Source organism: Lepisosteus platostomus, chromosome 24 (genome assembly GCF_059453375.1).
Source record: "Lepisosteus platostomus isolate fLepPlt1 chromosome 24, fLepPlt1.hap1, whole genome shotgun sequence".
NCBI lineage: Eukaryota > Metazoa > Chordata > Actinopteri > Semionotiformes > Lepisosteidae > Lepisosteus > Lepisosteus platostomus.
Genome location: NC_142634.1, coordinates 3,278,144 through 3,301,701, shown reverse-complemented (window position 1 = coordinate 3,301,701; position 23,558 = coordinate 3,278,144). Strand labels below are relative to the sequence as shown.

Genomic DNA, 23,558 nt, shown 5'->3' with positions numbered 1-23,558 from the left:
GATTTTCAGGACTTTGCTCCAGGGAGACCAATTTCCAGACTGGAATTCTGCTCAGGTGCAGTCACCTAGGAGAGAATCTGGGATTATCTCTTTTTTTTTCCTTCCTTTTCTTTGTACTTACCTCGGTCTTCCAATTTAGCTCCATTCTTGCTTAGCCTCGTACAACTTTGGAGAACATGTTGGGGAGATTTGTGTTGCTTAGCAACCTTCGTTACCACTGAAACCCTTAAGGGGTTTATCTCAGTTCAGTGGATGAAAAACTGATATTGAAAACAATTCAGGACGGCGGAAAAACAAACCTTACTTAAGCTGGAGTTTAAAAAATCAATACAAGCTATCAGTTAACAACACAGATAGTCCTCATGTCTGGGTATGCTGTGAGAGAATGTGGAAAGTGAGAGAAAGAGTTTGGCAGAAACCTGGAAAAGAGGAGAGTCTGTCATTGTGCTGTAACACAGTGTCTGTGTGTGCGTTGTGACAATGTGTGTGCGATGTCACAGTGCGTCAGTGACTGTGTGCGCTGTCACAGCTTGGCAGTGTCAGTGCGCTATATGACAGCGAGGCTGCGACTGTGTGTGCTGTCACAGCATGGCCGCGACTGTGCGCTATATAACAGCGAGGCTGCGACTGTGTGCGCTGTCACAGCATGGCCCCGACTGTGCGCTATATAACAGCGCGGCCGCGACTGTGTGTGCTGTCACAGCATGGCCGCGACTGTGCGCTATATAACAGCTCGGCCGCGACTGTGTGCGCTATATAACAGCGCGGCCGCGACTGTGTGTGCTGTCACAGCGTGGCCGCGACTGTGCGCTATATAACAGCGCGGCCGCGACTGTGTGTGCTGTCACAGCGTGGCCGCGACTGTGCGCTATATAACAGCGAGGCCGCGACTGTGTGTGCTGTCACAGCTTGGCAGTGTCAGTGCGCTATATAACAGCGAGGCCGCGACTGTGTGCGCTGTCACAGCGTGGCTGTGTCAGTGCACGCCGTGACATCATGTGTGTGCTTTATCGGTGTGTCAGTCTATGTGCTGTAACAGCATGTTGGTGTTGGTGCTCTGTAACGGTGAAATCCACAACAGCGTATCAGAGTAACTTTGACTCATAGCTCATTCTCCACCAGATTTAATTAAGTGTTATTGGATTGAGGGGCTTGATTTACCCATCAATCCCATTACTGCCGCCACAGTCCCTCTCTCTCCCTCTTTACTTCACTGTTGTGTGCTGTAAGGCACTATATGTATTACTCTACAGTGGTCAGAACTATTCTGTGCAGCACTCTAATTTGTTGCATAGTATTGAAACATACTGATGTATTGGACACTATTGTGATGTAACCCACTGCAGTGCATTGTGCTGTCTATGATAAAGACATTAGAAATGTTGTAATTGAGAGGAGGTGATTCAGCCTGTCATTCTTGTTTGGATGCGTCTCTCTTCTTCATCCACAAACCTCGTCCAGCCACTTCCTCTTCCATTCACCATTGCCTAATTTTAACAGGATGTTATAATTATCCATACTGTTCTCTGCTGTCCAGTCCTGTGCAGAATTGTGCTGTTAATTCTTGCAGTCAGAACAGAGGCTGTGGGTACAGAGCAGTGCTCATCTGTCTTCCCCCTCTCTCTGCGGTGAAGTGCTGCTGAGAGCAGGCCAGAGTGTAGGCCCTGGCAGGGAGCCCAGCACTGTTTATAAACTCAGGCTGCTCCGCGGAGCAGCCGACGCAGGCCCTTGCTGCAGCAGTCAAAGGAAGACAGGAGAGGAAGCTTTATTTTATGGACCGCTGGGCTACAAGGGGACAGTACTAGAGCAGAGCCGATTGAGCAGATGTCCACACAGAACACAGTAGCTGTGACCCAGTCTCTGTCTGCAGGGCTACTTTTCCAGCTGAGCTGCCCCCCAGAGCGGAGTGTGAGATATATATTGTGTGAGTGTGAGTTGCCCAAGCGAGAGTGAGATGCATGCTGTTTGCAGAAATGCTTGAGATGTAGACTGAGAGTGAGATCTATGCTGACAGTGTGAGGTGTGCTCTGTGAGTGTGAGTTGTGCACTGTGAATGTGCAAGGTGCACTTTGAGAGTGTGTGGTTTGCGCTGTGAGAGTGAGGTGTGCCTGGTGCGCTGCGAGTGTGTGAGGTACACTGTCAGAGTGTGAGGTGTGTGCTGTGTGTGCCCGGTGCACTGTGAGAGTGTGAGGTGCACTGCCAGAATGCGAGATGTATGTTGTGTGTGTGCGCGGTGCACTGTGACTGTGTGAGGTGTATGCTGTGAGTGTGCGAGGTGCACTGTGACTGTGAGGTGTGTGCGCGGTGCACTGTGAGAGTGTGAGAGGTGTACTGTGAGAGTGTGAGGTGTGCTGTGAGTGTGCGAGGTGCACTGTGACAGTCTGAGGTGTGCGAGGTGGGCTGTGAGTTTGAGGTGTGTGCTCTGAGTGTGCTCGGTGCACTGCCAGATTGCGAGATGTGTGAGAGTTGCATTGTGACAGTGTGAGGTGTGTGCTGCGAGTGTGTGCTGTGCACTGCCAGAGTGCGGCAGGGACACAGACTCAGCGCTGTGGAGAGGAAGTGTGGCAGGAAGAAGGGAGAGCAACAGAGAGACGGCTGTGTGAGAAAACGAGTGTGAGTGATACAGGAAGTGAAAGCAGCACCCTGGAATCGACATGCTGAGGTTTTAAACTCCCAAGTCTTGAACTGGCGAGAACAGCTTCTCCACCCCCCCCTCCCCCCGGGGTCAGCTTTTCCCACTTCAGACAGATCTGAATCGTTTAAGAAGTGCAAGATCTGCGGTGGAAATGTGGGGAGGTTAAACCTTCAACTATTGCTGACACACTCGCACCCCCACCCCCGTGGAGAGCTCTCTCAGAGCGAAACTGCTGGGGAGGGGAAGTGAGACAGAGGAGTGACAGGGCTGTGGGCTGAAGAACAAAAATAAATTGACACTGTCCACTGGCATGACTGCACAGCAGCTCAGGCTCGTCCCAGTGTGCTGACCGGGGACGCTGCGGCTCGTCCCAGTGTGCTGACCGGGGACACTTTGCCATAGGAGATGACATGTTAAACTGAGGTCCTTACTACTTGGTCATTAAACATCCTCTCACTGTTTGTTAAAACCAGGGTCCTGGCTGAGCTCTTTCTGGGTTCTACAGTGCAGCCTCCTGGCCTCCCTGCAGGCGAAGGAGGTTCTGACGTCCCCCTGGTCTGCAGGGCTGGGCTGCTGGTGCAGGATGGCGGCTGAGTGGTGGGGAAGCGGGGCTGCTCCTGTGTGTGGTGTGTGTGTGTAACGGGCTGGAGTATCTGCTGCCGAGAGAAGTGCTGTGTCTATGCAGCTGTTATTGCCTGTAGGGGGTAGAGAATATATGGTCATCAACAGTGACAGATGACAAACTGAGTGCTCTTGGGGACATGGTGGGATTGACCTGGGCTAGAACAGGTCTGCTGAGGTCTGGAGCAGTGCAGTGCTGTCTGGCATAGAGGGGGATTTCTGACATTCTCATTTCTAAATAATGTAGCTGATCCTATACAGAGAAGTATAATGTTCTTAACAGATGGTGTTTTATAATGTCCCACAGTGCTGTAGTGAGGAGCTCAGCACTGGAAACGAGGCCGTGTTTTTGTCTTGAAGTGCCTGTGGTTTGTAGGAAACCGAGACTTCCTCTGTCAGAGATACCGAGATGCTGGTGGCAGCTGGACAGATAGGTTGAAATTATTTCAAAGCAGAGGTAGAGCACTGTGTTGTCTGCTTCCTGGTAGAGATGATGTTTAGTTGGTGCGGCGCTGTTCCTGTGATGCGTTGAGATGAAGTATGCCTGTGTGCAGTGTGCTGTTTCTGTGAGTGAACCTTCTTTTTCCTGGTTATGCGTGGGTGGGTGTGTTTAACTGCCCCTCCCCCCTCTTGATCTCTTTTCCTGCTTTCCTCTGTCTCTCCCTCTCCCTTGCTCCCCCCGTCAGTGTGGGCGGATGTGTGCTTGTGTGTTCAAACACGTGTCTGTATCAGCTGCACACTTCCGTACTGATAGTGCAGAGGAGGGAGTGTGTGGACAGACTGATCTTTGTTACAGTTTCTCTGCAGGAAAAAACATACACAGTGGCACAGTGCCACTCACACGTGCACTGACACACACATGAGCACATTCAGACTCGCAGTGACACACACATGAGCACATTCAGACTCACACGTGCACTGATGTGTTCACTGAGACACACGAGCCAATTCAGACTCTCACTGACACACTCACACATGTACTAACATGTTCACTGACACACACACACGTGCACAGACAAACTCAGCAGAGAAAAGTCCAGAGTAACACAGAGAACAAATGGAAAACACCACATCCATTCTGAAATGCTTATAGCTTTGGACTAGACACCTGAGGAATAAACTGCATTAACAGGAAACCGTGATATCATGGGAGGTTCTGAAACATGACTGGAGCAGGATGGCAGGGACACATTTGAAAAAAGGGCAGAAAATATGGTTATTATCACCCTAGACAGAGCTCAGAGAAGAGCTGCCTCAAGGATCATTATATATCGATTATATCTCTATACCGACATCATCTCCTGAGATAAATCTCCTCAGTTGAAGAGATCCAGGGACTGTTTATCACTCAGTGACATCACAACTGGAAACCACAAAGGGCTTCATCTGGGCTGGAGAACAGGGAAACAAGTTACACAAAGAGATGTGGGTGTCTGGAACAGGCAAAACTATGGGCTTCTTACAACAGTAGCTGGAGAAGATGTCAGACCCGCCCAGCTCCTGGGAGGCCCAGCGAGCCTCTCATGTTCTCACCCTGATGGTTCCTGCCCACAGGTTCCTGCCCGCAGTGCCTGAGCAGCAGCAGAGAGCAGGTCCCCAGAGCCCTGCGAGGACCACAGCACCTTGGAGACAGGCGCAGACAGGCCAAGCAAGGGTGTCCCCTGGTCTGCCAAATGTAGAAGTGTGGTGTGTGACGCCTTGCTCCAGGTGCTGGAGTGTTCAGAGAGAACTGGAAAGATGTGCATATAAGAAATGAGATTGCCAAGTTTGTCAGACATGACGGCTGCCAAAGCCTCAGGGGCTGCCCGGGCATCCTGGGCACACCGCTGTTTCTTGCCCAGCTGGGGGGCTGTGATGGCACTGCCCTGCTGCCCGCGGGCAGCAGCTGTGGAGACATGCAAAACGACTCCCTTTGATGATGTTTTAGAGACCACCGTCTTATCTGATGAGCATCATTTCTTGAGCAGATACCCGTGAGCTAGTTCCAGATCGCACGCAGGCGGAGCGGTGCATTCAGAGAAGCACAGGGCCTCCTCTACAAACAGTCCCTATAGGCAGATGAAATGTTTCTAATTAGTGGAATGTTCTCCAGGCAGGGGAGCAGCAGGATTTTGGTCAGCTTTCCCGCTGTTTCAGGGACCCTCTGAGACTCCAAGGTTTTGATCTAGTCAGCACCTCATCCCCAATTTCTGCCTTCCAACATGTTCCCACTGCTGTTAATTACAGATAAAATGTGTTCTGGGACTGGACTGGATCCTGGAGCTCCCTATGTGTCACTCCTTGTCCTTGGACTGAGTCCTCAGTTCGGTGCCTTGCTGCCAGAGACTCAGCAGGGCCTCTTCCTGGGCTCTGTGAATTTACTTCACTCCACGCGGCCCCTTACAGCCTCAGACTATCCCAGAAAGAAACGCATTTATAAGTGTTTTTTCAGTGCTTAGTTCCAGTCCTGGTGGACTAAAAGGTTTCTGATTGTAATTCTACATTACCTTATTATCTCAATCAGTACCTAATTGCTCATTATTTGCCTAGTAGCAAATATAAGTATAGGTTAAGGCCTATACTTGCTCTTAAACAGCTGGAGATTGAAAGAGGCCTATAAAACCTGCTGAACTGTTGTCCTTGAGTACATTTGGTCTGGACAACTGCAGATAGGTACAGAAGGGAAAGTATAAAGTGCTCCTCTAATTGACTGCTCTGTGTCTTTAGGCCGGTCTGCACAGCCAGCTGGGGGGGGTGGATGCAGTGGAAGCTAGGAGGAGTCAGGGATGGAGGGCAGGAGAGATAAGGGAAGAAAGGAAGAGAAGAGTTGGGAAGATAGGGTGAGACTGGCAGGAAAGCCAGTGCTGGTTACTTGTGTAATAAAGGTTGGTGGTTTTCAGTGGATTAATTGTGTTCATCATGTTAGGCTGCCATATTAAGTGGCTATTTTAACATCTGTAGTCAACTGAGGGCCTGTGAAGGCAGCAGCTATTTCACTGCTTGGAGCTCAGGTGGGGGGTGGCTGCCATTGGGGTAGGTGGAAATTGAAAATGGATTCAAGGAAACTTTACACAACAAGAGAGAAGCTGAGATGGAGAGAGTGAAGTACACTGTTTAATACTGTGAGCAGTGCCCCATTCATGCCTACACTATCTGAAGGGATCGTTGAAGATGTATATAATTTTCTATATGTTCATCCTAAATGATTACACAGTGTTTCACATATTGGAGTGAACAGCCTCAGGACAGCTCTCAGGATAGCCTCAGACCGGCCCCTTATGGCCTTGGACAGCTCCACACGGCCCCTTACGGCCTCGGACTATCCCAGAAAGAAACGCATTTATAACTGTTTTTTCAGTGCTTAGTTCCAGTCCTGGTGGACTAAAAGGTTTCTGATTGTTGTTCTACATTACCTTATTATCTCAATCAGTACCCAATTGCTCATTATTTGCCTAGTAGGACAGGTTAAGGCCTGTACTTGCTCTTAAACAGCTGGAGATTGAAAGAGGCCTATAAAACCTGCTGAACTGTTGTCCTTGAGTTTGGTCGGACAACCACAGATAGGTACAGAAGGGAAAGTATACATAGAAGCACTTCAGACAGCCTGTGGCAGGGAGAGTAGAGGCCTTGATAAGGGAATAGACTGAGCTGGAGACAGTGGAACAAAATGTGAGAGAGAGAAGAAACAGATATTGCAGGAGTTCAGTGTGTTGTACCAGCACACTCCTCAAATGTGAACCTGAGAAAGAGATTCAGGATAAGGGAGATTACGAGAGAATTTAAACTTCATGGCCAGATGGGGAGAGATAGAGATGAAGAAAGGAAGATGGAGAGTAGCAGAGACGGCGATAAAGAGTGATAGAAAAAGAAAGGGAGAGATAGGGCAGGAGAGAGGAAGAGAGACAGCGATAAAGAGCAGTAGAGCGAGGTACTTGACGTTATGAGGTCTGGGTCTCTCTTACTATTGGGGACAAGAATTAGTGTATTAATTTAATCTGAATTAGTGCTGGTATTTTTACTGTGGCCTGTGTGGAGGTGTGGGAAGAGGGGGATGTAGCTGTGGGATTAAGGTTATTGCTGATCCCTATTTCCTATAGCGCAGCCAGCCCTTGGAGGACTGTGCTGCTCAGATAAACCCACACTGCAGAGCCACTTAACTCGCAGTTGAATCTTCTGTACTGACTGCAGAGCTCTCGCTCTCTCACTCCATCTGTCTCCCCCACGCATGCCAGATTCTCCCAGTTTTGATGGGAGCCTGTCACCATGACAACCTGTCAGCCAGCACCTTTTCTATAGTGCGTGTCTGTTGGAGCGAGTATCTCTCCATCAGCCTCTCGTTTCCTAAGGCTTTGTTCTGCTGGAACTCATTTTAAGTCCCTTGTGCTACCTCTTTTCTTGTTTTCCTTTACTCCCTTATTTTCCCCAAGTCTTTCTCTCTCTCTTTCCCCAGGTCTCTCTCTCTCTTTCCCCAGGTCTCTCTCCTCTCTTCTCCTCACTTTGATGTTATATTTAGCCCCAGTGACACTGACACATCCTGCAGCACCCTTTCAAGTGTGTTTGTATTTACCAGTGCAGGAGAGGTGTAGAGGGAGTGATGTTGCGATGCTCAGAGATGGGTTGCAGTGCCAAGCCTAAAATCGCAAAACTCCATTATGCCAGGTTGTCATGGAGACAGACTGCATGACACTGCAGTGGTATCGGAGAGAAAGTATGTGAGCATGTTCAAGTGCAAGTGCATTATCATGAGTGTGTTCTAGCGTGTTATGGTGTGAGTGTATTACACTTGTGTTACGGTACCAGTGTTAATATTGTGTTATGGTGTAAAATAGCGAAGAGCTCAGTCTTTTCACGAGGAGCCTTTTCAGCTCAGTGTTTCCCATCATGTATCTATAGTGTGTTTTCACTCCTGCGAGTAAACTCTGCACTTGTCTGCTATAAATGTCATCTGCCAGGAGATTGTTCAGTCCTGAATCTGGTCCCAGTCTTTCTGAATGTCTGTGCAGACTCTGCAGTGTTTGCTAAGTGCCCCAGTTTGATATCATTTGCACACTTGATTAGTTTACCAACTGTCCCAGAACTGAGATCATTGGTCTAAATTGGGAAGGGCAGTGGTCCAGGTACAGACTCCTGTGGTACCACACTAACTCCACCATCCCAGATTCAGGAATCTTTTATATCTGTTAATGCCATCTTAATCCAAGGGAATGCAGTACCTTGACCAACTAACGCCTGAAATGGAATAACAACTTTTTTATCAAAGGTCTTCTGAAAACGTGTGTGTGTTAGTGCTCTTGTTTAAATCACTCAAACAATTTAATCCAGACTTGCCTTTACACATTTTCTAAATCCATACTGACTGTTTCCTAGAATCCCGTTGCCACTCAGGATCCTCTGGTTTAGTTCTCATTATAGATTCCACAGCTGTGTGAGTGTGTGAGACATGAGTCTCACTGGTCTGGAGTGACTGGGGTCAGTGGGCCCAGGTCTCCAGTGTGTGAGTTACAGACATGAGTCTCACTGGTCTGGAGTGACTGGGGTCAGTGGGCCCAGGTGTCCAGTGTGTGAGTTACAGACATGAGTCTCACTGGTCTGGACTGACTGGGGTCAGTGGGCCCAGGTGTCCAGTGTGTGAGTAACAGACATGAGTCTCACTGGTCTGGACTGACTGGGGTCAGTGGGCCCAGGTGTCCAGTCTGTGAGTAACAGACATGAGTCTCACTGGTCTGGAGTGACTGGGGTCAGTGGGCCCAGGTGTCCAGTGTGTGAGTAACAGACATGAGTCTCACTGGTCTGGGGTGACTGGGGTCAGTGGGCCCAGGTGTCCAGTCTGTGAGTAACAGACATGAGTCTCACTGGTCTGGGGTGACTGGGGTCAGTGGGCCCAGGTGTCAAGTGTGTGAGTTACAGACATGAGTCTCACTGGTCTGGGGTGACTGGGGTCAGTGGTCCCAGGTGTCCAGTGTGTGAGTAACAGACACGAGTCTCACTGGTCTGGAGTGACTGGGGTCAGTGGGCCCAGGTGTCCAGTCTGTGAGTAACAGACATGAGTCTCACTGGTCTGGAGTGACTGGGGTCAGTGGGCCCAGGTGTCCAGTGTGTGAGTAACAGACATGAGTCTCACTGGTCTGGGGTGACTGGGGTCAGTGGTCCCAGGTGTCCAGTGTGTGAGTAACAGACATGAGTCTCACTGGTCTGGGGTGACTGGGGTCAGTGGGCCCAGGTGTCAAGTGTGTGAGTTACAGACATGAGTCTCACTGGTCTGGGGTGACTGGGGTCAGTGGTCCCAGGTGTCCAGTGTGTGAGTAACAGACACGAGTCTCACTGGTCTGGAGTGACTGGGGTCAGTGGGCCCAGGTGTCCAGTCTGTGAGTAACAGACATGAGTCTCACTGGTCTGGAGTGACTGGGGTCAGTGGGCCCAGGTGTCCAGTGTGTGAGTAACAGACATGAGTCTCACTGGTCTGGAGTGACTGGGGTCAGTGGGCCCAGGTGTCCAGTGTGTGAGTTACAGACATGAGTCTCACTGGTCTGGACTGACTGGGGTCAGTGGTCCCAGGTGTCCAGTGTGTGAGTAACAGACATGAGTCTCACTGGTCTGGGGTGACTGGGGTCAGTGGTCCCAGGCGTCCAGTGTGTGAGTTACAGACATGAGTCTCACTGGTCTGGAGTGACTGGGGTCAGTGGGCCCAGGTGTCCAGTGTGTGAGTAACAGACATCAGTCTCTGGAGTGTCTGGGTTCACTTAGAGCAGTTTTGGGGTGTTAACCCCTCTCTCCCTCGTCTGTCAGTCCCCCAGGATCAGTGCAGTTTTGGTAGTTAACTCCAGTCTGTCTCTTTCTCTCTACCTGACTGTTTCTCAGGGTTCCTGTTATTTAAGGATTTCTGCATGAATGAGATTGACGAGGCTGTCCCACAGCTGAAGTTCTATGAAGAGGTAAGACCCGAGACTCTGTCCTGGGATTTATCTCGCCTCTCCTGCCCTGGCCTGTAGTGTTGTACTAGTGTGGTTAACTCCGAACCTGGAGCCAAGATAATGCTGTACTGTCCTCCCGGGCTGTCTCTTCCTTCTGCCTGCTAGCTGGACGAGGGGGCCGAGGACGGAGATCGGTGTATGTGTTGGGGGGGGGGGGGTATGTGCATTTACTCATGTGACAAAAAAAAACAGTATTTCGTGTCTATATTTCCCAGTGTGGTGTTTGCAACGGAGGAATAGGACCTTATAAGAGTCAAAGTCCCCACAGATGGAGAGAACAGAATAGCATCAGTGTGTGTGCCCCCCACCCTCTCTGAGCTCATGAGCCCTGCCCTCCCCCATTCCTCCCAAATTCTCGTTGTAATGCTGGAGCCTGAGTGGTGCTGTATTGTACAGGCAATTGCTGGGGCTTAATCTGGGAATGTGGATCTCCCCCATTGCCCTTCTCCCTCTCCTAAAACCATGACAACACACTGCCTGGAGCCTGAGCCCCATCTCCTAGCAACTGCACTCTTCTGTGCTCTCTGCACAGGGATTGGCTGGGGATGGGAGACCCCAGTGACGTCATCCTTGATGGAGGGTTACTGTGGCATTCAGGAGTGGGAGGGCTGTGTGACAGTGTGACAGTGCTGCATCTCTGTGTCCCAGATCAAGGAGTACGAGAAGCTGGACTCCGAGGAGGAGCGGCTGTGCCGGAGCCGGCAGGTCTATGACAAGTACATCATGAAGGAACTGCTGTCCTGCTCACACGTGAGGGAACCAGCTGGCATGCCTGTATACACACTCTGTCGACATCGCTGTCACGCATGCCGGCAGGCTTGGGCTGGGTGCTCATGCGGAAGCTGTTCAGTTGGAGACCAGCTTTAAGTCAATCCTGTTGGGCTGAACCTGCTAATTCACTGCGTCAGTGTTTGTGGGGGTCTCAGCCTGACGAACAGGGGCAATTAGACATTGGACTGTTGGAGCAGCTTTTGCAGAAGCATCTAAACCCAAGTCTGCTCTGCTTCAACATCTAACTCTATCAGTCCTCTGTCTCTCACAGTCTCGAATCCTGTATTCCTATTTCTGTCCCACTTTGTTATGCCTGAGATTTTTATTTTACTTCCCTGCCTCCTTGTGCTTCTGTGCTGCTGTTGCTGTGAAGCTGGCTGGAGTGCTGACAGCTGTGTTCCTCTTCTGCAGCCCTTCTCTAAGAAAGCTGTGGATCACGTCCAGACTCATCTGGCCAAGAAGCAGGTGCCCCCCACGCTGTTCCAGGCAAGCTCTCCTAGCCGCCCTCAGGGGCACACAGACACACGTTGGCAAGCATGGGCACACACGGGCGTGCCCTGACACATCAGGCGCAGTAGGTGACCAGAACAGCTGTAGGCCAAGTTATTGCTTCACCGCTTCACGTTATTGAGAAAATGATTAGGTGTGTGTTGTTTCCATGTGGTAGTAGTGCTCTCAATTATGAGTAAGGCTCAACAGTAAATAATGCAGATTCAGTGCCTTCAGGGTTCTTATTCGTGCTACATGAGGACGAGACAGTTGATAGATTGTTGTCAGAAAGATCCTGTCTGCCGCTCTGGCTGCAGCTTTGCTAGCACACAATTGTAGCCAAGGGTTAGAGAGACGCCCAGGAAAACCCACATTTCTTCAGACAGTGGAGCTGAGGACTGAAGCGGTCTTGCGTACTGATTTTTAACGTATGGATGGAATTTTAAATTGTGCACACTAGTACCAGAGTTCCTCCTGTTCCAGCACAGTGGAAGTTACTTTTGAATTCATACCAAAATGATATATCAGTTGTTTCTGGTTTTAATATGTGAAAGCTCTTGCCAATAGCGTGCTGTGGGCTTGACAAAGTGAGTGAACACCTGCATTGTGTGCCAGTTTTGAAAGTGCTTCTGTGCTTAGAATTTTGAGAGTTTCTTGCAAGAACTGGTTTTAATGTTACGTCTATGCACTGTTCTTCTGGAATATGATATCTGGGCTGTGACGTCTGCTGAAACCCGTACATGCAATACTGTCACTAGTGGTACTCACAGACACTGATGAACACTGGCGTGCACACACTTGCAAGGAAGAACACGGCTCACACTTCTGTCTCTCTGCCTCCCTGCCTGTGTGCTACAGCCCTATATCGAGGAGATCTCTGACAGTCTGCGAGGGAAGATCTTTCAGAAGTTCATTGAGAGGTGAGTGAGCAGACGGGCGCAGGCCTGTGTTTGTTGGTCTGTGGATCTGTTGTGGAGCCCCCATGCGTGAAGAGGCCCCAGTCTTGGCCTTTTCTCACTCTGTTTCTCTCTGCAGTGACAAATTCACGCGGTTCTGCCAGTGGAAGAATGTGGAGCTCAATATCCACGTGAGTGTCTCCTGTCTGTGCATTGCGGTTTTCACAGAAATGTAGTCAGCGGTTTGTAACTGCACAATACCCCTCTTTCCTTTCCTGCCCTCTCTCTCAGCTGACGATGAACGACTTCAGCGTGCATCGGATCATCGGCCGCGGTGGCTTCGGAGAGGTGTACGGCTGCAGGAAAGCAGACACAGGGAAAATGTGAGTCAACAGAGTGGCAGAGTGACAGAGACCGTGCCTGTTAGAGGGGGAAGATTTCACTTGCTGTCCATGCTTGTGCAGTTCAGAAAGGATTCAGCTGTAATTGTGGTATCTGTGACAGTGCCGCCAGTGCACCACCTTCGACATGAAGAGGTGGAGAGTGAAAGGAGGGAGGGGCGAGGAGCTTACGGAAGGCAGGCCTCGTTATTGCAAAGGGTGGGGAGATGGAGCACGGGCAGAGTAGGAGAGGGAAGGTGTGTGTCCAGTTGCTGATGGAGTGGCTGTGTGTGCGGCAGGTACGCTATGAAGTGTCTGGATAAGAAGCGGATCAAGATGAAACAGGGGGAGACTCTAGCGCTAAACGAGAGGATCATGCTGTCGCTGGTCAGCACTGGGGTGAGTACACGTGCTGCCTGAGAATGTGTTCTGTTACTGTCTCACTGGACACACTGTCACATAGTCGTGCCTGGGACTCCAGGTTTTCACTCCAGCCAGGCTGTCTGAGACTCTTTTGAATTTTAGTTTTGAAATTTAGAGAACTAAATTTCTTTACTGGACAGTATCCATTGCTTCCACCACTGACACTAATGAGAGATGTCAAGTTACCGATAGAAATGACCTTGAGATCTTCCAAGGCCCATACTGCAAAGAGCTGTTTATAATCTGCCAGTCCCAGCTGCTGGCAGGCAGGTAGCAGCTCCAGTGGAGACGTCACCCTGCCCCACGTCGCACAAACAGCTGTAGCACAGCTGGGAAGAAAGTGTGCTGAGCGTGTTCTGTCCAAGAGAGAGGGTCAGCGAAAGGTCACAGCTGGATTACAGCACTCCGCATTCCTGAACTGCGAATTGCTCTGCAGCCCTGGTTCCTCCTGGCTGTCTGCTCCCCTGTGGTCTCACTGCAGTGAAGCAGAGGAGGGCAGCTGTGTGCAATGTCTGCTTTTGTGTTCTTAAAGCTAATAAGTGCAGATCTCTGTGAGTAAATGACTCCCCTCTGTCTCCCCTCCTTCCCTTTTTCTCTTTCTGATCCTCTCCCTCTCTCTTCATCCAGGACTGCCCATTCATTGTTTGTATGACCTATGCCTTCCACACCCCCGACAAGCTCTGCTTCATCCTGGACCTCATGAACGGTGAGTGACCTTTCACCCCTCTCCAACCTTAGTCTACCATCTCCCACCTCTCTTCACTCCTCTCCCTCTGCCCGCTTGTATGTTTTTGTCTCTCAGGAGGGGACCTGCACTATCACCTCTCTCAGCACGGCGTGTTTAACGAGAAGGAGATGCGCTTCTATGCAGCTGAGATCATCCTGGGCCTGGAGCACATGCACAACCGCTACGTGGTCTACAGAGACCTGAAGGTGAGAGGGGGGAGGGGCTAATAAAGGGTGTGTCTGCAGCAATGGGGAGGGGACGGTCTGTCCATGGCAAAGGGGAAGGGTTAATAGAGGGAGGGGCTTGTCTGGCTACAGAACAGGGTCTAATAGAGGCGTGTGGCCTTGGCAAGTGGGAGGGGCCAATAGAGAGGGTGTGGCTACACAGCATGGGCTAATAGAGGGGTGTGGCCCCAACAAGGGGTGGCTAATGGGGTGTAACTGTAAGGGGAGGGGCTAACATAGGGGTGTGGCTACAGCAAGGGTAAGGGGCTAGGAGGAGACAAATGGCAGGAGTATGCAGGTCCCGTCATAGCAGCCTTGCTCAGGGAGATACACTGCTCCAGTTATACACAGGGTCTAATTTAAACTGTTTTCTTCCCTGTTGCATTTGTAGAGTATTACAACTTACTTTTGTTTTTCATAACAATAATTGTGGATTTTTTTTAATTTTTAACAACCAATTTAACAACACACAAATGGCCCTTCCAGTAAAGCACCAGGAATTGAACTGAACTAAGGGAAGAGTTGTTGGGGGATGGAAGTCCAATCTGGGTTATGTGTGTCACTGACTGTGTCCTTGATTAAAATTCTTTCCTTCCCTCTGTCCTCCTCTCTCCCCCTCGCTAAGATTCAAATTCACAGATGCCTTATTGGCACGACTTTCATGACAAGTATTGCCAAAGCTTTGAACATTAAGACAATGGGCCCATCTAGCTCATTTTGTAGTCAGTATTAATTGATCTCAGGATATCATCAGACTGTTTCTTGACAGAAGCCAGGCTATCAGGTTCAACAGCATGGCTGGACAGCTTTTCCTGTGTTTCTGTAACCTTTTGTGTAAAGAAGTGCCTCCTGTTATTAGTTTTAAATACAGTGCCACTTAATTCATATTTCACTGTTACATCTGAAGGAGTCCTCTGGGCTGACTGGGACAGATATGGGGATTTCGAATTTGTGATCAGGTCTTCTTGTAGTCTTCTCTGATCAAGACTGAAGAGATTCAGAGAACACTTACTGATTAACATTGACAAATCATTCAAAATGTTGATTTATTTCCAATACCAGCCATTGCATCAGTGTTTATTTAGTCACCTTCAGTTATGACACAAATATATTTGTCAACAACCTGTTTTTCATTTCATTTCATTTTGAAGAAGATGAAACGCTCACAAATAATCCACGATGACAAAGATAAAATTGCTTTGCATTTTTTATTTGAGTGCATTAAGATGAGACAAAATGTCCTGTCTGAGTAAAACTCGTACTGAAAGGAATTTTGTCACGTGAGGTTCACCGTTTGCGTATGTCCTTTCTGTCTGGCTGTAGTGGGTCCAGTCCTAGGGCTGCGTGGTGCCTCAGGGTGTGAGAATCTCCAGTAACAGGGCATGCAGCTTTCTCCTTTTCCCTTCTGTTTCTGACTGTCCTGATTTCCAGCTGCCTTCTCCACACTTCAGTGTGTCTTAGTGTTAATTGATTGGTACCCAGATAAACAAAAAGATGTGTACACTGTACCTATTATATTAGAAAAAGAAAAGCCACGTATATGCAAGAAATGCTTGTGGTTCTCCATGCTTTCAGCTGGAAGAAAAAGATCTGGAGTCTGGTGCTACTTTATAGAGGACGAGCAAACCAGGAAAAGCTCTTGTAAAACATTACTTAAAGATAAACAGAATGCGGCTACATTATGAGTTGAAAAGTACAAAAAATTTGTAGATTTCGCAGAAGGATTTGCAGCATCTTGACGTGTAGCATCTAGCATCATTTTATATGAAGACATCTGTCTTTTATTTCGTAGCTACTCAACAAACAGACTAGAAAACTAAGCAAGAATAAATTGTATTTTACTGTTTGCGTATTCAAAAATTACTATTTTTTTGTCTTGGCTAGAGATCAATGTATAAGAAGTACGTTACTCTTCTAATTTGTGAGAGTTTGGACAAAGACACTATGAGCTGCATTTCAGGCTGTGACAGGGTGAACCCCTGGGGTACCTGTGTGTTGATCCTCACTGTCTCCCTCAGGCTGTGACAGGTGAACCCCTGGGGTACCTGTGTGCTGATCCTCGCTGTGTCTCCCTCAGGCTGTGACAGGGTGAACCCCTGGGGTACCTCTGTGCTGATCCTCACTGTGTCTCCCTCAGACTGTGACAGGGTGAACTCAACCCCAAACTAGCCTATGGGGCTGGAAGAACAGCCAGGTTTTCTGATTAATGTTGGCAGGGAGGTCGAAAACTCTGAAGTGTCCTGGGTGTGTTTGGACAGAGCAGGAAAGTACATCATTGTCTTGACCTCTCCTGTCTCGCAGTGGCCACACAACCTCTTCTCTGGATGGCCAGGGTTGTCTTGTTGCCTTTGGTTATTCAGCCTGTACTTGGTCAGGATCTGCCTGCATCTCTGCCAATGAAGAGATACTCCAAGACTATTTCTGTTTCGGGCTACCAGCTATCAGGTGTACTTTGGTATTTGTTTTAATTGCCCCTGTGTTCTCTGATTTTGATGTGTGATATAATTGAGTCTGCAGCAGTGAGGGTCTGTGTAGTGAGGTTCAGGGCAAGCTGGCTGAGGAGCTGCAGGGCCTTCAAACGGAGCGACTCTGGATTACTTCTCTTGAGAAGCCTCCTGAATCTGGCTGAAATTCTGTACGTGGATGAGCAGTGTCTCAAGGACTTGTTCAGGCCTGCAGGCGTGGTACACCAGCACCTTGAAAATGTATGTGCAGGATTTCAGCTGAGTGCTTTTTCTATCATGTGCATTTCTGATTGAGTGAACTGTAAACCTCACTCCATACAGGAAAATGGGCTGGATACAACTCAGCTTCTTGTTGAAGAATTTATTTTATATAGGCTTCTTTTGATGGCTCTTCCTCTCCCCCTCTCCAGCCTGCCAATATCCTGCTGGATGAGCATGGCCATGTGAGGATATCGGACCTGGGGCTAGCCTGTGACTTCTCCAAGAAGAAACCCCATGCCAGCGTGTCAGTATCCCTCTGCCTCTCCCTGTTCGCCATCTCTCTCTCTCTGTTAGTCTCTATTGTTCTGATAATTGTTGTTGCTTTGGCAACACTCATTCATTGGTCAGACCTTTGAATTAAGTCTGTCTAGAGCCTAACAGATTTCTGTCTTTTTGCTTGTTTATCTCTCTCTCTGTCCCCGTCTCGCTCGCTCTCTCTCTCTGTCCCCGTCTCGCTCGCTCGCTCTCTCTGTCCCCGTCTCGCTCGCTCGCTCGCTCTCTCTGTCCCCGTCTCGCTCGCTCGCTCGCTCTCTCTGTGCCCGTCTCGCTCGCTCGCTCTCTCTGTGCCCGTCTCGCTCGCTCGCTCTCTCTGTGCCCGTCTCGCTCGCTCGCTCTCTCTCTGTGCCCGTCTCGCTCGCTCGCTCGCTCTCTGTGCCCGTCTCGCTCGCTCGCTCGCTCTCTGTGCCCGTCTCGCTCGCTCGCTCGCTCTCTGTGCCCGTCTCGCTCGCTCGCTCGCTCTCTGTGCCCGTCTCGCTCGCTCGCTCGCTCTCTGTGCCCGTCTCGCTCTCCCGCTCTCTCCCTGTGCCCGTCTCGCTCGCTCTCTCCCTGTGCCCGTCTCGCTCGCTCTCTCCCTGTGCCCGTCTCGCTCGCTCTCTCTCTGTGCCTGTCTCCCTCGCTCGCTCGCTCGCTCTCTCCCTGTGCCCGTCTCGCTCTCCCGCTCTCTCCCTGTGCCCGTCTCGCTCGCTCTCTCCCTGTGCCCGTCTCGCTCGCTCTCTCCCTGTGCCCGTCTCGCTCGCTCGCTCTCTCGCTCTCTCCCTGTGCCCGTCTCTCTCTCTGTGCCCGTCTCGCTCTCTCTGTCTCTCCCTGTGCCCATCTTGCTCTCTCCCTGTGCCCGTCTCGCTCCCTCTCGCTCTCCGTGCCCGTCTCGCTCTCTCGCTCACTGTGCCCGTCTCGCTCTCTCTCTCTCTGTGCCCGTCTCGCTCTCTCTCTCTCTGTGCCCGTCTCGCTCGCTCGCTCGCTCGCTCTCTCTCTCTCTCTCTGTGCCCGTCTCGCTCGCTCGCTCTCTCTCTCTCTCTGTGCCCGTCTCGCTCGCTCTCTCTCTGTGCCCGTCTCGCTCGCTCTCTGTCTCTCTCTGTCCCCGTCTCGCTCGCTCGCTCTCTGTCTCTCTCTGTCCCCGTCTCGCTCGCTCGCTCTCTGTCTCTCTCTGTCCCCGTCTCCCTTGCTCGCTCGCTCTCTGTCTCTCTCTGTCCCCGTCTCGCTCGCTCGCTCTCTGTCTCTCTCTGTCCCCGTCTCGCTCTCTCTCTCTGTGCCCGTCTCGCTCGCTCTCTCTCTCTGTGCCCGTCTCGCTCGCTCGCTCGCTCTCCCTGTCTCTCTCTGTGCCCATCTCGCTCTCTCTCTCTCTGTGCCCGTCTCGCTCGCTCGCTCGCTCTCTGTCTCTCTCTGTGCCCGTCTCGCTCGCTCTCTCTCTGTGCCCGTCTCGCTCGCTCTCTCTCTGTGCCCGTCTCGCTCGCTCTCTCTCTGTGCCCGTCTCGCTCGCTCTCTGTCTCTCTCTGTCCCCGTCTCGCTCGCTCGCTCTCTGTCTCTCTCTGTCCCCGTCTCGCTCGCTCGCTCTCTGTCTCTCTCTGTCCCCGTCTCGCTCGCTCGCTCTCTGTCTCTCTCTGTCCCCGTCTCGCTTGCTCGCTCGCTCTCTGTCTCTCTCTGTCCCCGTCTCGCTCGCTCGCTCTCTGTCTCTCTCTGTCCCCGTCTCGCTCTCTCTCTCTGTCCCCGTCTCGCTCTCTCTCTCTGTCCCCGTCTCGCTCTCTCTCTCTGTGCCCGTCTCGCTCGCTCTCTCTCTCTGTGCCCGTCTCGCTCGCTCGCTCGCTCTCCCTGTCTCTCTCTGTGCCCATCTCGCTCTCTCTCTCTCTGTGCCCGTCTCGCTCGCTCGCTCGCTCTCCCTGTCTCTCTCTGTGCCCATCTCGCTCTCTCTCTCTCTGTGCCCGTCTCGCTCGCTCGCTCTCTGTCTCTCTCTGTCCCCGTCTTGCTCTCTCTCTCTCTGTGCCCGTCTCGCTGTTTGTTATTGCTTAATCCCTTGCTTGTGCATTTGTCTGATTGTGTTCTTCTGTCTTGCAGGGGAACACATGGCTACATGGCACCAGAGGTGCTGCAGAAGGGCACTGCGTATGACAGCAGTGCAGACTGGTTCTCTTTGGGCTGCATGCTCTTCAAACTGCTGCGGGGGTCAGTCCTGAGCCTGAGTGCCTCTTCTCCCTGGCTCTCTCCCTTCTCCATAGCTCTCTCTCCCCGTCTCTTCTCTTCCCGTCTCTCTCAGCTCTCTCCCAGCTCTCTCCCTCCCTCTGTCTTGGTGTTTGATGTCTTGCAGTAAAGGGCAGTGTTGAGGTGTGCTGGAGGTCTTGACCTCGTAGGTCAAGTCACACACTTCACAGAGGAAGAGAGTGGGGAGAGGAGAGTGGCAGAAAGACAGGTGGGGGGTGTATGTGTAGGGGGAACACACACAGTGATTGATGTCCCTGTGATGTGTGGCAGTGTGTTTGAACATATCAAAGCACAGAAAGAGAGAGGTCAGGTGAGGGGGTGCTTTGCAACACAGAGAAACTGGGATCCCTTTGTAGACTGAGACTAGAGTTAGGAGGGGGACTGAGAGCCCAGCGACAAGAAGTGGAGGACATCTACTGAACAGGTGCCTGGGTGACTCTCCCCACTCCCCTCCACACTGACTGACTCTCCCCACTCCCCTCCACACTCACTGACTGACTGACTCTCCCCACTCTCCTCCACACTGACTGACTCTCTCCACTCCCCCCCACTCTCACTCACTGACTGACTGACTCTCCCCACTCCCCCCCACACTCACTGACTGACTGACTGACTCTCCCCACTCCCCCCCACTCTCACTCACTGACTGACTGACTCTCCCCACTCCCCTCCACACTGACTGACTCTCCCCACTCCCCTCCACACTGACTGACTCTCCCCACTCCCCTCCACACTGACTGACTCTCCCCACTCTCCTCCACACTCACTGACTGACTGACTCTCCCCACTCCCCTCCACACTGACTCACTCACTGACTGACTCTCCCCACTCCCCTCCACACTGACTCACTGACTGACTGACTCTCCCCACTCCCCTCCACACTGACTGACTCTCCCCACTCCCCTCCACACTGACTGACTCTCTCCACTCCCCCCCACTCTCACTCACTGACTGACTGACTCTCCCCACTCCCCCCCACTCTCACTCACTGACTGACTGACTCTCCCCACTCCCCCCCACTCTCACTCACTGACTGACTGACTCTCCCCACTCCCCCCCACTCTCACTCACTGACTCTCCCCACTCCCCTCCACACTGACTCACTGACTGACTGACTCTCCCCACTCTCCTCCACACTGACTCACTGACTGACTGACTCTCCCCACTCCCCTCCACACTCACTGACTCTCCCCACTCCCCTCCACACTCACTGACTGACTGACTCTCCCCACTCTCCTCCACTCTCACTCACTGACTGACTGACTCTCCCCACTCCCCTCCACACTGACTGACTCTCCCCACTCCCCTCCACACTCACTGACTCTCCCCACTCCCCTCCACACTCACTGACTGACTGACTCTCCCCACTCCCCTCCACACTGACTCACTGACTGACTGACTCTCCCCACTCCCCTCCACACTGACTGACTCTCCCCACTCCCCCCCACTCTCACTCACTGACTGACTGACTCTCCCCACTCCCCCCCACTCTCACTCACTGACTGACTGACTCTCCCCACTCCCCCCCACTCTCACTCACTGACTGACTGACTCTCCCCACTCCCCCCCACTCTCACTCACTGACTGACTGACTCTCCCCACTCCCCTCCACACTGACTGACTCTCCCCACTCCCCCCCACACTCACTGACTGACTGACTGACTCTCCCCACTCCCCCCCACTCTCACTCACTGACTGACTGACTCTCCCCACTCCCCTCCACACTGACTGACTCTCCCCACTCCCCTCCACACTGACTGACTCTCCCCACTCCCCTCCACACTGACTGACTCTCCCCACTCTCCTCCACACTCACTGACTGACTGACTCTCCCCACTCCCCTCCACACTGACTCACTCACTGACTGACTCTCCCCACTCCCCTCCACACTGACTCACTGACTGACTGACTCTCCCCACTCCCCTCCACACTGACTGACTCTCCCCACTCCCCTCCACACTGACTGACTCTCTCCACTCCCCCCCACTCTCACTCACTGACTGACTGACTCTCCCCACTCCCCCCCACTCTCACTCACTGACTGACTGACTCTCCCCACTCCCCCCCACTCTCACTCACTGACTGACTGACTCTCCCCACTCCCCCCCACTCTCACTCACTGACTCTCCCCACTCCCCTCCACACTGACTCACTGACTGACTGACTCTCCCCACTCTCCTCCACACTGACTCACTGACTGACTGACTCTCCCCACTCCCCTCCACACTCACTGACTCTCCCCACTCCCCTCCACACTCACTGACTGACTGACTCTCCCCACTCTCCTCCACTCTCACTCACTGACTGACTGACTCTCCCCACTCCCCTCCACACTGACTGACTCTCCCCACTCCCCTCCACACTCACTGACTCTCCCCACTCCCCTCCACACTCACTGACTGACTGACTCTCCCCACTCCCCTCCACACTGACTCACTGACTGACTGACTCTCCCCACTCCCCTCCACACTGACTGACTCTCCCCACTCTCCTCCACACTCACTCACTGACTGACTGACTCTCCCCACTCTCCTCCACACTCACTGACTCTCCCCACTCCCCTCCACACTGACTGACTCTCCCCACTCTCCTCCACTCTCACTGACTGACTGACTCTCCCCACTCCCCTCCACACTGTGACTCTCCCCACTCCCCTCCACACTGACTCACTGACTGACTGACTCTCCCCACTCCCCTCCACACTGACTCACTGACTGACTGACTCTCCCCACTCCCCTCCACACTGACTGACTCTCCCCACTCCCCTCCACACTGACTCACTGACTGACTGACTCTCCCCATTCCCCTCCACACTGACTGACTCTCCCCACTCTCCTCCACACTCACTGACTGACTCTCCCCACTCCCCTCCACACTGACTCACTGACTGACTGACTCTCCCCACTCCCCCCCACTCTCACTCACTGACTGACTGACTCTCCCCACTCCCCCCCACTCTCACTCACTGACTGACTGACTCTCTCCACTCCCCCCAACTCTCACTCACTGACTGACTGACTCTCCCCACTCCCCCCCACTCTCACTCACTGACTGACTGACTCTCTCCACTCCCCCCAACTCTCACTCACTGACTGACTGACTCTCCCCACTCTCCTCCACACTGACTGACTCTCCCCACTCCCCTCCACACTGACTGACTCTCCCCACTCCCCTCCACACTCACTGACTGACTCTCCCCACTCCCCTCCACACTGACTCACTGACTGACTGACTCTCCCCATTCCCCTCCACACTCACTGACTCTCCCCACTCCCCTCCACACTGACTCACTGACTGACTGACTCTCCCCACTCCCCTCCACACTGACTGACTCTCCCCACTCCCCCCCACTCTCACTCACTGACTGACTGACTCTCCCCACTCCCCTCCACACTGACTGACTCTCCCCACTCTCCTCCACACTCACTGACTGACTGACTCTCCCCACTCGCCTCCACTCTCACTCACTGACTGACTGACTCTCCCCACTCCCCTCCACACTGACTGACTCTCCCCACTCCCCTCCACACTGACTGACTCTCCCCACTCCCCTCCACACTCACTGACTGACTCTCCCCACTCGCCTCCACACTCACTCACTGACTGACTGACTCTCCCCACTCCCCTCCACACTGACTGACTCTCCCCACTCCCCTCCACACTCACTGACTCTCCCCACTCCCCTCCACACTGACTGACTGACTCTCCCCACTCCCCTCCACACTGACTGACTCTCCCCACTCCCCTCCACACTCACTGACTCTCCCCACTCCCCTCCACACTCACTGACTGACTCTCCCCACTCGCCTCCACACTCACTCACTGACTGACTGACTCTCCCCACTCCCCTCCACACTGACTGACTCTCCCCACTCTCCTCCACACTCACTGACTGACTGACTCTCCCCACTCGCCTCCACACTCACTCACTGACTGACTGACTCTCCCCACTCCCCTCCACACTGACTGACTCTCCCCACTCCCCTCCACACTCACTGACTCTCCTCACTCCCCTCCACACTGACTCACTGACTGACTGACTCTCCCCACTCCCCTCCACACTGACTGACTCTCCCCACTCTCCTCCACACTCACTGACTCTCCCCACTCCCCTCCACACTGACTGACTCTCCCCACTCCCCTCCACACTCACTGACTCTCCCCACTCCCCTCCACACTCACTGACTGACTCTCCCCACTCGCCTCCACACTCACTCACTGACTGACTGACTCTCCCCACTCCC

General features: G+C 52.3%; 1 protein-coding gene across 4 annotated transcripts in view; it reads left to right on the top strand.

The window, feature by feature from the left end:
* grk3 (G protein-coupled receptor kinase 3) overlaps positions 1 to 23,558 on the top strand; it is a 52,965-nt gene that overhangs the window by 12,849 nt on the left and 16,558 nt on the right. For 3 of the 4 annotated variants that reach the window (XM_088618600.1, XM_088618598.1, XM_088618601.1), the window contains exons 3-13: positions 10,094 to 10,167; positions 10,855 to 10,956; positions 11,389 to 11,463; positions 12,325 to 12,386; positions 12,502 to 12,553; positions 12,654 to 12,745; positions 13,042 to 13,141; positions 13,793 to 13,871; positions 13,968 to 14,098; positions 16,992 to 17,086; positions 19,171 to 19,278. In XM_088618600.1, coding sequence (XP_088474726.1) covers positions 10,094 to 10,167; positions 10,855 to 10,956; positions 11,389 to 11,463; positions 12,325 to 12,386; positions 12,502 to 12,553; positions 12,654 to 12,745; positions 13,042 to 13,141; positions 13,793 to 13,871; positions 13,968 to 14,098; positions 16,992 to 17,086; positions 19,171 to 19,278 — 970 coding nt within the window. Of the gene's footprint in view, positions 1 to 5,704; positions 6,121 to 10,093; positions 10,168 to 10,854; positions 10,957 to 11,388; positions 11,464 to 12,324; positions 12,387 to 12,501; positions 12,554 to 12,653; positions 12,746 to 13,041; positions 13,142 to 13,792; positions 13,872 to 13,967; positions 14,099 to 16,991; positions 17,087 to 19,170; positions 19,279 to 23,558 lie in introns of those variants that run through there. The other variant, XM_088618602.1, reaches the window with a different exon arrangement.